General features: G+C 46.3%; 1 protein-coding gene across 1 annotated transcript; it reads right to left on the bottom strand.

Moving 5' to 3' along the window:
• Positions 1-3,858: 3,858 nt before the first annotated feature.
• On the bottom strand, positions 3,859-17,339 carry LOC113422262 (OXA1L mitochondrial inner membrane insertase). The gene is made up of 10 exons (XM_026683074.2): positions 16,997-17,339; positions 15,046-15,186; positions 13,713-13,902; positions 11,889-12,032; positions 11,384-11,469; positions 11,115-11,279; positions 10,181-10,285; positions 8,211-8,373; positions 5,897-5,977; positions 3,859-4,051 (listed from the first exon to the last, which is right to left on the bottom strand). Exons 1-10 carry the CDS (start codon positions 17,054-17,056, stop codon positions 3,948-3,950), a joined length of 1,239 nt encoding a protein of 412 aa, XP_026538859.1. The 5' UTR covers positions 17,057-17,339; the 3' UTR covers positions 3,859-3,947.
• Positions 17,340-17,468: the final 129 nt, after the last annotated feature.

Consider the following 17,468-nt stretch of genomic DNA (forward strand, 5'->3'; position numbering starts at 1 on the left):
CAGAGAGCACCAAGGACCCCACAGCCTTCCTCCTCCTGTTCTTCCCCTCCCCTCCCCAAACCCCACTCCCTTCTAGCACTGATGATGTTACCTAGTTGGGTCATGAAACGTTTGCAAGAAAACAAGCATGCGTAGAGCACCAAGGACCCCATGGTCCTCTTCCTCCTCCTCCTCTTCATTCCCCAAACCCCACCCTACTTTGTAGCACTGATGATACCTAGTTGGGTCATGAAACACCTGCAAAAAAAGCCAAGCAAGCTCAGAGGGCTCCACAACCTGCCCCCCCCCCACAATATCTCATTTTCTTCTAGCACTGATGATGACCATGTTGATGATCCAAACTCTGTCAAGGATCTTGGAATACTCATCTCTAATGATCTAAGTGCTGGAGCCCACTGTAACTACATAGCCAAAAAGGCATTAAGAGTTGTTAACCTAATCCTACATAGCTTTTTCTCTGGTAATATCACACTACTAACTAGAGCATACAAAACATTTGCTAGACCAATACTCGAATACAGCTCATCAGTCTGGAACCCACATTACGTATCTGATATTAATACAGATGAGAAAGTCCAGAAATATTTCACAAGAAGAGTTCTCCACTCCTTTACTCGTTGCAGAATACCTTCTGTCACCAGACTTGAAATTTTAAACCTAGACAATCTAGAACTATGTCACCTTCAGTCCGATCTAAGTATAGTATATAAAATCATACATTGCACTGTCCTACCTATCAATGAATACTTCAGCTTCAACCATAACAACACAAGAGCAAACAATAGATACAAACTCAAGGTTAACCGCACCAAACTTAATTGCAGGAAATACAACTTCAGCAACCGAGTGGTCAATGTCTGGAATACTCTACCTGACTCTGTGGTTTCTTCCCCAAACCCCAAAAACTTTAACCTGAGACTGTCTACTATTGACCTCACCCCCTTCCTAAGAGGCCTGTAGGGGGCGTGCATAAGCGCACCCGTGTACTGTCCCTGTTCTATTCTTTTGTTTTATTTTTTCTTATATGTATCCATAACTATGTTTTTACTGATACCTATTATCTTGTAAGCAATTGACAACAAAAAAAGTTACCTAGTTGGGTTGTGAAACATCTATAAGAAAAACAGTGGTGGGATTCAGACAGTTTGCACCAGTTCAGGAGAACCGGTTAATTTACCGAGCAGTTTGGTGAACTGATTGTTGGAAGAAATCATTAGGGCAGAGAACTGGTTGTTAAATTATTTGAATCCCACCACTGAAGAAAACCACCAAGCTCAGACAGCACCAAGGACCCCACAGTTGTCGTCCTCCTCTTCTTTTCCACATTTCACTCCCTTCTAGCACTGATGTTGTTATCTAGTTGGGTCATGAAACGTCTGCAAGGAAACCAGCACACTCAGAGAGCATCAAGGACCCCTCAGTTGGTGGACTTATTAAATGCACCAAGCTAGAAAGCGAGACCTACTTCAACCTTCGGCCCAAAGCCAGTTTCGGAGCAATCTTCTGTTATGACCCAGGCAAGCTTCGATAAGAGTCCTTTTATCGCTCCGTTAAATGGCACAACTGCCAGGTAAAACTGTACTCCAAACTTTCGTGAAGGCTGCCACACACAGTCCCATAAACGAAAGCCAATAAGCAAACGAAACCAAGTCGCAAAGCGGAGAGGGAAGTGGAAAGACAAAGAAGCAAGCTCACCAGGCACAGCCCAGAGCCAAGGTCCACAGGGCAAGTCAAAGGCACAAGGCAAGCCACGAGTCCCCATGGCGGGGGGAGGGGCGTGCCAAAGCAAAGCAAATTGTTCCTGACAATCTCCCCTGTTGGCTTCGGCTTAAGTCAACCCAAGCCAAGTGTTCCTTGTGAGGAGGGATGGAGCGGCCTTTTCCCAAGCAGCCTCACAGACCTCCCTGGAGGTTGCCTCCGCTCTACTCTCCCTGACCTCAGATCCGGTGGGGGGAAGCGGCCGTTCTTCCTCAGAGGGGATCTGCTGCGTCTCAAAGTCGCTGCCTAAGAACTAAGAAGAAATTTCCTGACAATTAGAACAATTAACCAGTGGAACGACTTGCCTCCAAAAGTTGTGTGTGCTCCAACACTGGAAGTTTTAAAAGAAAAAAGATTGGACAACTGTTTGTCTGAAACGGTATGGGGTTCCCTGCCTCAGCAGGGGGTTGGACTAGATCTCCAAGGTCCTTTTTAACCTATCCTATCCTATTTCTATTCGAATTCCATTCCATTCCGTCTTCTTTTCCCTTCTAATTTTTCTTTTCTTTTTTATTCTATTCACTGTCTTCCCTTCCATCTATTCTATTCTTTTCTATTGTCTTCTTTTTCTATTCTATTGTCTTCTTTTTCTATTCTATTGCCTTCTTTTCCCTTCTAATTTTTCTTTTTTCTTTTTTTATTCTATTCACTTTTTTTATTCTATTCTATTCTGTTCTATTTTATTCTATTCTATTCTGTTCTATTCTTTTCTATTGTCTTCTTTTTCTATTTCTATTGTCTTCTTTTTCTATTCTGTCTTCTTTTCCCTTCTAATTTTTCTTTTTTTTCTTTCTTTCTTTCTTCTATTCACTGTCTTCCCTTCCATCTATTCTATTCTAAATTCCATTCCATTCCACTGTCCTCTTTTCCCTTCCACATTTCTTTTCTTTTTTCTTCTATTCACTGTCTTCCCTTTATTCTATTCTGTTCTGTTCTGTTCTTATTGTCTTCTTTCCCCTTCTGTTCTATTCTTATTGTATTCCTGAGGCTAAGCAGCTCCCCATCCAGTCAACCAACTCCCCCAATGCCGGAGTGGCTTGGGACAGCAACGTCTTCAGCCCCTGGCCTCTCCGAAGGTGCCACGGGAGACGTGTCATCCCTGTTGGATAGTTCCGGTTCCAAGTCCTCCTTCAAACCATGGGGCCAAGGCGTCTTTTCTCGGCCCTTACAGAACACAGTCAAGAAGGCAATGACAAATTGCTCCCCAAAAATGCTGCAGAAAAAGCTGCAATGATTTCATCGTTAAGATGGGTGTCTTTCTCAACTCCCTTATGAGCTTTTCAGGCAGTACCGGTAGCTGGGGATTACAGCAATACATGGATATACCCTTAGTCCTCAACTCACGGCTTTAATGGAGGCTCACAAATGCAATCGTTAAGTCGTTGCCATTGTTAAGCGAGCACTGCCTCGCTCAACGACCGCTTATCCTGCCCCTCCGAGGTGTCTAGATTTTCTAGTAGAAATAGCCCTCAACCAAAACTGAACCCAAAACTTACATGGCCAAGTGAGACATTGGTTGAGTTTCGGCCCATTTGACGACTTTTCTTGCCACGTTTGTTAAGTGAGTCACCGCAGTTGTTCGATTAGCAACCCGGTCATGAAGTGAATCGGGCTTCCCTGTTGACTTTGCTCATTAGAAGGCCGCAAAGAGAGGATTGCGTGACACCGGGACCAGTGGTGGGATGCTGCAATCATTGGAGCCAGGGGTTTCGCCTGAACTGGTCTGAACCGGGAGAATCCCACCCCTCCCTGTGACCACCATAAATACGAACCGCTTGTCAAGCGGTAAATCACGTGACCCAACGGTCCTAAGTGTGAACTGCGGTCATGTCCCTTTTTCCAGTGCCATTGTAATTTCGAACGGTCACTAAACAAACTGTCGTAAGTCGACTCCCTATACAAGGCAGGGAAAAGAACCGGCACGCCGGATTGGAGAAAGAAAGCTCGTATCCCGGCGATTTAAATTTTCAATTTCATGGTACACATGTTGTGCACTGACAATGAATGTTTGATTTGATTTGATTTGAAACGGTCAGTGAATGGGCGGTCGTAAGTTGAGGTACTTCCTTCAGATTCTTAGCTTGCAACAACAGGCAGGAGCAAAACAAAACCAATCCTTTATTAGAGATGAACGGAACGACGAGGGGGACAAGGAACTGGAGGAGAACTGGAGCAGAGTCCTGTGGCCTTCAGATTAACGTATCTTCCCAGGGTCGCTTTTTCGGCGGCGGCTTGCTAGCCTCGAGCTGCAGGTCCTTCAAGGGGTTTTCGGCAAAGGTCTGACGCAACGGCCCTGCGAGTGAACAAAAAAAAATAAGAATGTGCAGGATTCAATCTGGGATGGTCATGGGGACCACAGGTTTCGTCTTCCATGCTTTTGGACTCGTGCTGGTGTAGTATTTACGTGGTGCCTGGTTGTGCGTGGCTTTTTAGTTGATGATTGGAGTCTTGATGGCCAGCTATTAAGTTGTTGGCTGTTGCTTCTAAGGTCTGGGCTCCTAAGGACTTGATAAGATGGAGGTAAATCAACCCTCCAGTTGACTGAAAAGGGGCAAGTCTTCAAGTATTTCCCTGGCTGTTTTTGTCCCTGCTCAGCTAACAATCTTAGTAGCTGCAAAACTGAATGTAGGTAAATTGAACATTCAAAACCTCGGGTCCCGGTGACCGACCCAGATTGGATCCTGCAACATGATGCTGGGATATGTTTATTTACCTTCATACGTGAGTTGGGTAGGTAACCTGGTTACTTATACAGAAAATTGTTAGGATTGAGAATCACAATGGCACTAAAGGAAAACCAACTTTGCAGGAAGTCTCCCTGAAGATGGGCTCAAGCACAAGTCCGAAAGCTCGGAGGGCAAAACCTCTGGTCCCAGTGACCGACCCAGATTGGATCTATGCAATATTATCCTGGGATATGTATATTTGCCTGTATATTTGTGTGTGTGTGTGTGTGTGTGTGTGTAGGCCTGGAGGTGGAGCTCTCGCCTCACAATCAGGAGGCTGTGAGTTCGATCCTAGGGAGAGGCAGATATTTCTCTCTGGCACAATGAGGATATATCTGCTAAATAAAACTCTGCACTGGTGACAGGAAGGGCATCCGGTCAGAAAGCACTCAGCTCCATTCAGTGGCCCAGAGGATGATGTATATTTGCCTTCATTCGTGAAAAATAAGAATTCTGTCCCAAGGCAAGCCATCTGCCTTCCTTCCCCAACTTCAAGCATTAAATACAGGTAGTCCTTGACTTACGACCACAACCGAGCCCAAAGTTTCTGTCACTAAGGGAGAAATTGGTTTAAGTGAGTTTTATCCCATTTTACAACTTTTCTGGCCACACTTGTTTAGTGAATCACTGCGGTTGTTAAGTGAATCTGGTTTCCCCATGGACTTTGCTTGTCAGAAGGTCGCAAAAGAGGATCACCTGACTTATGGGACACTGCAACCGTCATAAATGTGAGTCAATTGTCAATCATCTGAATGTAACTTACGTGACCATAAGGAATGCTGCAATGGTTGTAAGTGTGAAAAATGGTCGTACGTCACTTTTTTCACTGCTGTTGTAACTATTGGAATTGTTGTAAGTTGAGGATTTCCTGTACGGATAGTCTTCGACTTACAACCATAACCGAGGCCAAAATTTATGTCGCTAAGTGAGACATTTGTTAAGTGTCCCATTTTTCTTGCCAGAGTTGTTAAGGGAATCACTGCACTTGATAAGTTAGTAACCTCGTTGTTAAGTGAATCCATCTTCCCCATTGACTTTGCTGGATAAACATGAACCCGGGACACAGCAATGGTCGTAAATATGAACCAGCTGGCAAATACCTGAATTTTGAGGGCATGATCCTCATGGGGATGCTGCAAAGGTTGTCCCTGCGAAAAACAGCCATGAGTCCATTTTTCAGTGCCGCTGTAACTTTGAAATGGTCACTAAATGAACCGTCGTTAAGTCGAGGACTACCTATACATGCGGGTTGCCAAGCACCCTGAATTTTGCTCATGTGACAACAGTAGAGATGATGCTGAGATGTCCATATGTGGCAAGTCACTTCCCCACCCCCTAGTGCCATGGTTAACTTTGCGCAGCCGCTAAACCGACGGTCGTAAAACCGAGGACTGCCCATCCAAGCGACTTACCCGACGCTGCTAATGTCAGGTGGTTTTTGATACGGTCCTCTCGTTCTTGTAGTCGTCTTTTGGACTGGAAGGTCTCCCAGCCTAGAAGAGAGCGGAGGAGGAGAACAGGCTGAGGTAATATATCATGCAGTGAAAAGGTATGTTCTGCCTACCCACTAGGTCTGTTCATACGACCATTTCCCATAGTGAAAGTGATAAACCCGATAACTGTTCAGCTTAGACTCCCACGCCTGTTAGGGAAAGCGCATCCAGTATTTCATAGCCGTCAGTTAAAGCCGGCCACAAGCTCTCAGCTAAGACCAGTAGACCGGGCAGCCCTGAAACCCATCGCAGTATAAGGGGAGACCAACTATGAGGTGAAAAAGATTTTAGATTCGTGCCTGAATAGGGGTTGTCTGACATAGGTTAACCTCCATTTGATTTTTTTCTTGCAGGAGGTCCTTCTTAACTGAGGGGGGCAGCCTGTCAGCCCTGAAGCCATTTTGGGAGCATCTTCAGGGCTGCCACAGCAAGGCTGGTTGGAGCTGTGAGAACAGGAGGGTGAGGGAGGTAGAGATAGCTGGGGATATGTAGCCAAATAACACCCTTTCCTGTGGGAGCCAAGGCTGCTCTACCAGGTTTTGGGAGAAGTGTGGACTGAAGCCAGCCGGAATTGGGGCTGTGACCCGATTGGACTATGTGACGGAAACTTTTGAGGTTTTGATTTGGGTGGGGAAAACCTTGAGTCCTTCAGAGTTGGGTTTTCTCCAGATGCGCCAATATGACATGCCAAATAAATCTATACTTTGATGAGGAATATGCCTGCCTTGGAGTTTCGATTCCGTCAGGCGTGTTAACTGGAACCCTGCCCTTTTTTTTTGCTCATTACTAGTTTCCAAGTGTGATTTAATATATGAAAGTCAGCTCCCCATCTTTGCCATGTGCTGAAGAAGAAAAACGGGGGAAACAAAACTGTTGCCAGGGAGGGAAAGGGAAAAAAAAAAGACATTGCAAAGAAAACCAAGAAAACCTCCGCTTGGCTTGAGGAACAGTGACTTTCTAGCTGTTCTCTTTCTTGGGCCACTGGGTTAGACAGAAGCTGGGGAAAAACCCTAAAATAAGCCAGGAATAAACGACGGCATCAAGGGCTAGATATGAGTGGTACAGTGGCCTAGGGATGGAGCTCTCGCCTCACAATCAGGCGGCTGTGAGTTCGATCCTAGGTAGTGGCAGATATTTTCTCTCTGGGCACAATGGGAATATATCTGCTGAATAAAACTCCACATTGGCGACAGGAAAGGCATCCGGCCAGTAAACACTGCTGGCTCCATTCAGTTGCCCAGACTCCACCCCGCAAGGGATTATGGGGTCATTAAAAGACAATGATGATGATCAAGGATTAGACAAGTTCACCTTAACAGATTAACAGTGTTGGAAGGGACCTTGTAGGTCATCTAGTCCAACTGCCTTACACCTTTTCTGACAGACGGCAGTCTCTTCTTGAAAGCCTCCAAGGATGAAGCTCCCACAACTTCCGAAGGCAACTTCTGTTCCATCGGTTGATGGTTCTCACTGACAGAAAATGTCTCCTTATTTCCAGGTTGAATCTCTCAGTGTTCAATTTCCATTCATTATTCCTTGTCTGGCCTTCGGGTGCTTTGGAAAATAGCTTGACCCCTTCCTTCTCTCTGTGGCAGCCCCTCAAATATTGGAAGACTGCTATCATATCTCCCCTGGCCCTTCTCTTCACTAGACTAGCCCAGTTCCTGTAAACGTTCTTCATATGTTTTAGTCTCCAGTCCCCTCATCATCCTGGTTGCTCTTCTATGCACTCTTTCTAAAAGAGTTTCAACATCTTTTTTATAATGTGATGTACAAAACTGGATGCAGTACTCTAGGTGTGGTCTTACTAAGGCTTTCTAGAGTGGTATTAATACCTCCCTTGATCTGGATTGTATCCCTCTGTTAATGCAATTTAGGATTGCATTAGCTTTTTGGCTGCTGCCGCACACTGCTGGCTCATATTTAAGCTGGTTGTCCACTAAGACTCCAAGATCCCTCTCCCAGTTACTGCTATTGAGCCTGCTTTCACCCAGTCTATATGTGTACTTTGGGTTTTTCTTGCCTAAGTGTAGGACTTTACTTTTCTCTACCTTGAATTTCATTTTGTTAGATACGGCCCAGTGTTCTAGTCTGTCAAGATCCATTTGAAATACTCCCCTCATAGTGAAAAGAAAACCAAATTAATGGAAACAAATCATAGTTTTGGGCCGGACTTTAAAGAAGGACATAACCTATCCCAGCCTTCAAACCCCCTTTTTTCATTCTCTCTCACCATCTTTTAAATTGTCAATCATTCCCTTCTGGGTTTCTCCCTCCGCAGGCTTGTGAACTTGCTGTTTCGGGATGCGGAAAAATGTGCGAACAGATGGCAGGCGTAACAACAACACCTGGCCCAGCGAGTACAGGTTGGAGGTCAGCCAGTAGGTGAAGATGGCCTGCAGGAAAGGCAAAAACAAAAACAAACCCCAAACCCGACAGTAAACAACTTGATGATGTTACCTAGCTGGGTCAAGAAAGGTCTGCAAGAAAACAATGAAGCTCGGAGCATTCCACAGTCCTTCTCATCTTCCTTTCCTCTCTCCTTTCACCCTTCTTTCTCTTTTTTCCCTTTCTTCTCCTCTACTGCACAAATGCTACTCTTTCCTAGCACTGATGATGTACCCTAGTTGGGTCGTGAAATGTCTGCAAGAAAATAACCAAGCTCAGAAGAGTCCCCAGTCCTCCTTCTCTTCTCCCCGCTGCCCTTCTTCTCCTCCGCTGTACAAACTAATATTCCCGATGATGTCACCTAATTTGTTACCTAGCACTGAGGATGTTACCTAGCTGGGTAATGAAACGTCTGCAAGAAAGCAACCAAGCTCAGAGAGCATCCAGGACCCCACAGTTCTCCTCCTTCCCTCCCATTCCTCCTTCTAGGACTAATGATGCTCTCTAGTTGGGTCATGAAACATCTGCAAGAAAATTAGCAAGTTCAGAGAGCATCAAGGGCCCCTCAGTCCTCCTCCTCCTCTTCTCCCTTCTAGCATTGATGATGTTCCCTAGTTGGGTCATGAAAGGTCTGCAAGAAAACAACCAAGCTCAGATAATTCCCCAGTCCTCCTTCTCCTTCTCCCCCTCCACTCCACAAACTAATGTTCCTGATGATGTCACCGATCAGTGTATAAGAATTCATGAACTGAAATAGGCATGGCAACAATGGGGACTGTTTGGTGACTGAAACACAGGATTTATTGTGTGAGCCATGCAAGGCAGTTTAGAACCTGGGCATGGCTTAGCTTAACTGCTCTGTGTATAAAAGAGTTCATTTTGTCTTTGCTTGAGAGTTCTAGTGCTTGTTCTTGTATTTCTTACTTCTTCTCTCTACCATGTTGCAAGAGCTGCATGGGTATTGTAAACATGCATCATGTTTATAAAGAAGTTTCTTCTATATAATGAATCCTGCAGAATTATTTGTTTGTGTGCTGGCTGGATCGCTACAAACTCCCACATTACCTAGCACTCAGGATGTTACCTAGTTGGGTAATGAAACGTTTGCAAGAAAGCAACCAAGCTCAGAGAGCACCAAGGACCCCACAGTCTTCCTCCTCTTCTCTGCAAATCCCACTCCCTTCTACCGGTAACCCTGATGATGTCCCCTAGCTGGATCATAAAACATCTGGAGGAATACAGCCAAACTCAAGAGAGCCCCAGGGACCACACAGTCTTCCTCATGTCTGCAAACCCCACATACTTCTAGCACTGATTACATTACCAAATTTGGTAATGAAACGTCTGCAAGAAAAAAAAAACAAGCTTAGAAAGCTCCAAGGGCCCCATATTTCTCCTACTTCTCGTCTCTGCAAACTCCACACACTTCTAGCACTGATTATGTTACCTAGTTGGGTCATGAAATGTCTGCAAGAAAACAGCCAAGCTCAAAGAGCCCCAAGGACCCCACAGTTCTCCTCCTTTTCATTTCTGCAAATTCCACACACTCCTAGCACTGATGATGTTATCTAGTTTGGTAATGAAACGTCTGCAAGAAAACAACCAAGCTTAGAGCGCTCCAAGGGCCCCACAATTCTCTTCGTCTCTGCAAGCTCCACACACTTCTAGCACTGATTATGTTACATAGTTGGGTTATGAAATGTCTGCAAGAAGACAGCCAAACTCAGAGAGTCCCAAGGACCCCACAGTTCTCCTCCTCCTCCTCGTCTCGTCTCGGCATGTTGTACCACATATTGATGAATGATTCTTTCTCACCGTGGGGAAGTTGATCGTGATTGGCAACAGCAGGATAGGCATCACTCGTAAAACTGTTTTCATCATGTGGTAACTTGGATTCGAGACTCCTGTTTCTGCCCCAAGCTGCGGAGGACAGAGATGATGTCACTACATGAGAAGTTTTGACATTCTATCAAGCAGGTTTCCCAATTTTGGCACCTTTAAGACCTGTGGACTTCAACTCCCAGAATTCATGCTGGCTGGGGGATTCTGGAAGTTGAAGTCCACAGGTCTTAAAGTCGTCAAGCTTGGGGAACCCTGTTCAACAAATTCCCCTTTTCACATCTGTTTCATCCCCCCTTCGAATTCTCCCTAAGGGGATCATTTTGAAATTTGGGCTGGCCATAACAGAAAAAAATAATTAATGTTTTGGGAGGTTCCAGCCAATTTTGATCTTGGATCCAGGCACTGCAGTGAAGGGAGTTGTGGTAAGTCTTAAGCAATGGTTAAAATCAAGAGACTGCCTTGAATTCCCCCTCACTTTTTTTTTTTTTTAAAAAAAAGATTTTATTCCACTTTTGTTATTTTTCTAAATAAGGTAGTGAACATGCCTAAAACTCCTCCTTCCTTCTCTTTTCCCCACAACAACCACCCTGTGAGGTGGGTTGAGCCGAGAGGGAGGCAGTGGCCCAAAGTCACCCAATCAGCTTTCATGACTAAGGCAGGACTAGAACTCACGGCCTTGTGCTGATTGTTCCAAAGACACCCAGTCAACTTTCATGCCTAAGGTGAGACTAGAACTCCTAGTCACCTAGCAACTGGCCCAAAGTCACCCAGTCAGTTTTCCTGCAAAAGGCTGGACTAGAACAACTCCTCACTTGACCCAAAGTCACCCAGCCAGCTTTCATGCTTACAGTGGAACTAGAATTCCCAGCATCCCGGTTTCTGGCTTAGCACCATAACCAACTCTTACCTCCAGAACAGCCAACATGCTAGCAGTTGTTACCAGGGGTAGAGCGTAGTAAGGATCCGAGGTTGTGAGATCCGTGAACCACAATAATCCCCCCGTCTGCATGCTGGGTACAGGACACTCCGCCATTTTGCGTAGGGCGAAGAAGAAGGAGATGAAAATAGGCATCTGAGACCGAAGAGGGAAGAAGAGGTCAAGCCGATAAGCCGTGTAGCTAATACAAATTGCAAGCAATTTGTTAAGGGTCAGGTGGGCGCTTCGTGGAAACTGACCTGGACCAAGGGTGCGAGGAATCCTACTTTAGGATTAAGATTATGGACTTTCTGGTACTGGTTCAATTCCATGTAAACCTTCAGAACTGGGAGATTAAAAGAGAAATACTTTCAGGATGAGCAATATTTAGTAAACATCCCTAATTTTATCTTTCTTTCTTTCTCTTTCTTCCTTTCTCTCCTTCCTTCCTTTTCCTTTCCTCCTTCCACCCTTTCCTTCTTTTCTTCCTTTTTTTTCTTTCCTCCTCCCTTCTTCTCCCTTTTTCTCTTCCTTCTCCCTCCCTCTTTTTCTCCTTCCTTCCTTCCCTTTCTTTCCTTCTTCCTCCCCTTCCCCTTCCTTCCTTTTTGTTCCCCCCTTCTCTTTCCTTCTTCCTCTCCCTCCTTCTCTCTCCCCTTTTCCTTCCTCCCCACCCTCTCCTTCCTCTCTTCCTTCCTTCCACCTTCCCTCCCCACTTTCATCAATTCCTTCCAGGCAATCCAGACATCTCTTGCACTCTCAACTTACATTCTTTCTGATTCCCTGACTTCCTGGCGTCGCTGATTCTGGAATTCATCTCGCTCATTTGGGGATAATGGTTATTGAGGTTCACTGCCTGTTGCTGGCATTTTACAATGATGGGAAAAACCAAACAGCGAGCCAGGAGGGTTCCTAAAAAAATTGAGATGCGGAGAAGACTTCGGTTACCTCCAGGAGAACTGGCAGGCTGAAATTGGTAATGAAATAAGTAGATTTTTATAATATAATGAATATATAAAGGTGTATTATTTTTATTATATCTACAAAATGATTATAGGATAGATTTGAAATGATAATATGAACTGCTATAAAACAAATTAAGTAAAATATGGATTACCTTGTAAAACATGAATGGATAGTATAGCCAAATGATTGATTAACAATGATATTAATGTATTTAGGAATATTTGATTGACAATACGAGAACATATACAATGTAATTGTAAGTGAAGACTATGAAGTGGAAGCACAAAACAATTTGTAAACCAACCGACACGCTGGATGTATATATATATGGAAGATGGCCTGATGTTTTTATGTTGTGTTTGTCTATGCTTGTCTTAAAAAACAATAAAACTTTAAAAAAAAATACAATTCCTGACCGAGCTCATCAAAATTTCCCTGGCTTGTGCCTTCTTGAATATTTATTTATTTATTATTTATCAAACAAACGTTTACAGCTGCCAAACGCACATGGAGGAGACTCTGCCAGGTTTACAAAAATGGGGGAAAAAAAAAATCCCAACGTATAATAAATCTCATTTAAAACAAAAAAACCCACTCCATCCCCATGACAGTTAACACCGCAACCAGATCAGCCACAATCAAATCTGCCTCCAATTCGAGATCCCTGAGCCTGTCAAACTCCCCGTTTTTAGGGAGTTTTGGACAAGTGTTTATGAGAGATTCTCAGTCATCTAGGGGTCATGGTTGTCCCAGAGGTGCTTTTTTTTTTTTTTTTTTTTCCAAAAGAGGCAAGTAGACTTCCTGGTTTTTCTTTTGAAGACGTTTTGCTTCTCAGCCAAGAAGCTTCTTCGGCTCTGGCTGGATGGTGGAGAATGGAAGGTTTTATCCTCCCTGCAGACAGCTGGTCATCTGCATCCTTTTAAGAGAGTCATTGAGGTCACTTGGAGGTTCATAAATCCTTCCATTCCCCGCCATCCCACCAGAGCTGAAGAAGCTTCTTGGATGAGAAGTGAAATGTCTTCGAAGAAAAACCAGAAAGTCCAGTTGCCTCTTGAAAAAAAAAAGTACCTTTGGGACTTTTGGACAAGCAAAACGGAGTGAGGGCCCAACGTACCCCTTTCTCTGCAAGAAAGGGCCACTGCCGAGAAGGCCCTTTTTTGTGGCCCCACGACATGACAATCCCTGATCTAGGGGATGTGTATAATATGCTAATCTGGTGGGTGAATATAATAGGGGAGAAAAGGTTCTCCAAATAACTTGGCCACAAGCCCCATAGGGTTTTAAAGTTGATAACCAACACCTTGAATTATACCTGGACAACCAGTTAAATATGAGCCAGGAGGTGATAACAGAGATCCAAATCGATCCGGAGCTCTGTTAGCGGCTGCAGACTCCTTCAGGAAGGCCTTGCTGGCCTTGCCGGATGCAAAAGAAGTTCCTGAAGGCCTCTGATAACGAAAAGGAGGCCGGGAGCAACGAGTGCAAGTGAGGTGAGTCAGTGGATGACTCTCCCGAAAATAAGACCTGGTGCCTTTTATTGGTGGGGAAAAATATCTTTATTTTTCTATCAAGGTAAAATTGCCTTTCTGTTCTGATCTGCTTAACAATCTTGGCGGTGCTCTTTACCTCCTACAATGGCTCCCCACCAAGGCAGCCCCATATCCAAGTGCAAAGACTCCAAGATCTTCATGATTAGACCCACTGGACTGAAGCTTCCCAGACCCAGTTCAGCCAAAGTCGATTCTTCTGCTATTTGGCTAATTTCCTCCAAAGGGAGGATTGTCTCTACTGGTGCATTTGCTGCGTCTTGAACAACCTGAAAGAGGCAAAAGAGGATGTAGATGAGCGGTGTCAAACACAAGGCCCATGGGGCCATCCTGGAAAATGTAAGGGCCCGGTCTACCCAAAGTGAAGAGGAAATATTAGGCTAGCGTGGCTTTGGCCCGGTCTACCCAATACAAAGAAGAAACATGACAGCAGTTTGGGGAAGAGGGGACAAGCTGGCCACGCCCCTCAGTCAGCCACACCCACCCAGTCGGCCATGTCCCCCTCGCCCCCGAGGTCAACCACAGTCTTGATGTGGCCCTCAATGACATTGAGTTTGACACCCGATATACGGCTTTCCTGAAAATAAGACTAACACGGGCTTTTTTACACATATGTCTAATATATGCCCTACCCCCAAAATAAGCCCTACTAACCTCCTGCCCATTCGGTCTGGTTGTTTGAGGTACTGCAGCAAGGTGAGGCAGGGTGGTGTTGGAGCATGCACCTCCACCAGCTTACCTCAGGGCCCCTGCAGCCAGGCCATCCACACCCCGACAGCTGCCTCATGTGCAACTAGCCCACTTCTTCTTGCTTGCGGCTGCAATGGAGCAGGAGACCGAGCAGTATGCTGGTGCTATGGCCATGAGGCAAGGCAGGTTTTGGGGAATGGATGGCCTGAATGCAGGGCCCTGAGGTAAGCTGGTGAGGGGCGCATGGGGCAGTTCCACCCACCCCTGCCTCGCCTCATGGCTGCGGCATTGGCATATTGCTCGGCCTCCTCCATTGTGGCCGCAAGCAAGAAGTGGGTCAGTGGCCAGCGGGGCCCTGCTGGACGGGGCTGCTGGAGCCGCCACCACGGGGCGAGTGTTATGATGTGGGTGGCTTGGATGCGGGGCCCTGTGGTAAGCCAGTGTGGGGCACGTGAGGCAGCTCTATCCCCTCACCTTGCGGTGGCGGCACTGGTGTACTGTGTGGCCTCCTGCCCCACTGCGAGCAAGCAAAAGTGGGCCTCCCGTACATGGAAAAAAATAAGACCCCCCCCCCCAAACCTAAGCCCTAGTGCTTATTTTGGGACCCCAAAGAAAATAAGACTCGGTCTTATTTTTGGAGAAACACGGGTAGATGGTTGGGAGATCCCAGACTCACAAGTCTCTTTGATCTCTCATTGCTTCCAATGTTATAGGTGTGTTACCTGTGTCCCTGCGACCGCCGCAGTGCTCTGATGTCGGATTGTGGGTCTGAAAAGCACAACGTAACAGTTCTGAGAATGCTGAGGAGAAGCTAGCCGGGTTTTGACCTGGGACCATCCCGGTGGGGTGGATGCCCTGTGAACCTGGAAAGGAATAGCAAATAATAGCCCTTTAAGGACTTCTACAGGTGGTCCTCGGCTTACGGCCACAACAAAGCCCAAAATTTCTGTCGCTAAGTAAAGCCAATTTTACCAACTTTACAAAATTTTAAAGTGTAATAGAAAACGGGGGTGGGGAAAGAAAAAAAAAGGGGGGAAATATGGTGGAAAGAGGGAAAAGGAAAGAAAAAGCCATCTACTTCCAACCCTCTTTAGCCCAGCGGAAGGTAACATCACAACTTCAAACTTTTAAACAGCCATTTCTATAGCAACAAACCTACCTAATCAGCAAAAGCAACTGCAGTTGTTCAGTGGATCAGTTCCATTGTTAATTTAGTATCACGGCTGTTAAGTGAATCTGGCTTTCCAACTGAGTTGGCTTGTCAGAAATCCGAAAGGTGCTTTTTTTCAGGAGGCAACTGGACTTTCTTCAGAGAAAAAGCAAGGAAGTCCAGTTGCCTCCTGAAAAAAAGCATCTTTGGGGACAACCACGACCTGGATGATTGAGAATCTACAGACTTTTAGCTTGTCAGCAGGGGGTCGAGGGTCTCCTACTTGAGCAGGAGTTTACCAACTCCTCCTCTTGCTGCTCCAGTTGACAACTCCCCCTTCTTTATAGCACTGATGGTGTTACCTAGTGTGGTAATGCAACATATGCAAGGTGAGAGAGCACTAAGATCCCACACCCCTCGTCCTCCTCCCTGCAAACCCCACTCCCTTCTAGCACTGATGTTACCAAGTCTGGTAACAAAACTTCTGCAAGAAATCAACTGTGCTCAGAGAGCAACAAGAAGCACACATTCATCCACTTCCTCCTTGCCACATACCTCACTCCCTTCTAGCACTTATGATGTTCCCTAGTTGGGTCATGAAACACCTGCAAGGAAACAACCAATCTCAGAAAACACCAAGGACCCTAAAGTCCCCCCCTCCTCCTCTTCTCTGCAAACTTCCCTTCCTTCTAGCACTGATGATGTGACCTAGTCAGAATCATCAGCTGGAAGGGACCTTGGAGGTCTTCTAGTCCAACCTCCTGCTCAAGCAGGAGATCCAATACCATTTGGAAAATGCCTGCAAGGAAATAACCCAATCTCAGGAAGCCCCAAGGACTCCACAATCCTGCCCCCCACCTCTGTGAACTCCACACACTTCTAGCACTGATGATTATTACCTAGTCTGCTCATGAAATGCCTGCAAAGAAACAACCAACCTCAGAAAACACCAAAGACCCCAAAAGTTCTCCTCCTCTCTGCAAACTTTCCTTCCTTCTAGCACTGATGATATTACCTAGTCTGGTCATGAAACGCCTGCAAAGAAACAACCAACCTCAGAAAACACCAAAGTTCTCCTCCTCCTCCTCTCTGCAAACTTTCCTTCCTTCTAGCACTGATGATATTACCTAGTCTGGTCATGAAACGCCTGCAAGTAAACAACCCAGCTCAGGGAGGCCCCAAGGACCTCCCCTCGTTGCAAAACAGGGTGAACTTTCGCCCATTCCCTGCTTTGCAACGTTCAGGGGATCCCCTTGCAGGCAATTACCGAGGAAGCACAACAAACAGGTGGGACACCGGGTAAGATGATCCCTTTCATCCCCGGTTTGGGCCTAAGTTCAGGTCCTGGGGGTGGGGAAGCAGGAGGCTCTCATCCTTGGGACTCCCCGAGGACAGTTCACCCAGTTCTGGGTCAGCCGGGCACTTCGCCAGCAAAGGACGAGCAGCGCAGGCCTGTGGCGGGTCCCGGTGGACTCCCATCCACGCGACGGGCGTGTGACGTCACAGGTCCCGGGGCGACCCACCTGTGCGCGAAGCCCCCCCGCTGCGACCCACGCTCGCCGCAGCGCCCCGAAAGCAGCCATGGTCTCCTGGCTTGACCGGCCGCCTGGTCACCTGACCGGAACTCGGCCCGGAAGGGACGCGACGCTCTTCCGAGGCCGCCGCGGCCCTCTTGGTTACGGGCAACACGGCTTTTCGTTCCGCGGAAGAGGCGGTCACTAGGCTAACGGTCCCTTTTCTCGCGAGTTCCACCATAAGGACCCAGAGTTGAGGAGTGGAAAGGAAAATAAAATAATGACTAGGAGAATCAAACACCGCCTGGGTAACGGTTAGACTGAGGTTAAAGCAGCGGCCATGTTTGTCACTGGCACTTTGACCTTTCCTTTTCCGCCATGTTTGTTGCGGTCGAGGCGATACGAAGGAGGAAGGGCGACCATATTTATCACGGGCAGTCAGTGGCGGCATAATCAGTTAGGGAAACTCCTCCCAGCCTTC

The sequence above is a fragment of the Notechis scutatus genome, chromosome Z, assembly GCF_049901735.1.
Source record: "Notechis scutatus isolate UNSWTSFEM ecotype Mainland chromosome Z, rNotScu1.2, whole genome shotgun sequence".
NCBI lineage: Eukaryota > Metazoa > Chordata > Lepidosauria > Squamata > Elapidae > Notechis > Notechis scutatus.

Bases quoted from the DNA above. Each gene is read 5' to 3' on its own strand.
- LOC113422262 (XM_026683074.2), bottom strand. From the start codon at position 17,056: ATGGCTGCTTTCGGGGCGCTGCGGCGAGCGTGGGTCGCAGCGGGGGGG. The intron at 15,187-16,996 runs GTGGGTCGCCCC...ATTCCTTTCCAG, and splicing joins CGGGGGGGCTTCGCGCACAG to GTTCACAGGGCATCCACCCC. The intron at 11,470-11,888 runs GTAAGTTGAGAG...TTAATCTCCCAG, and splicing joins GTCAGGGAATCAGAAAGAAT to TTCTGAAGGTTTACATGGAA.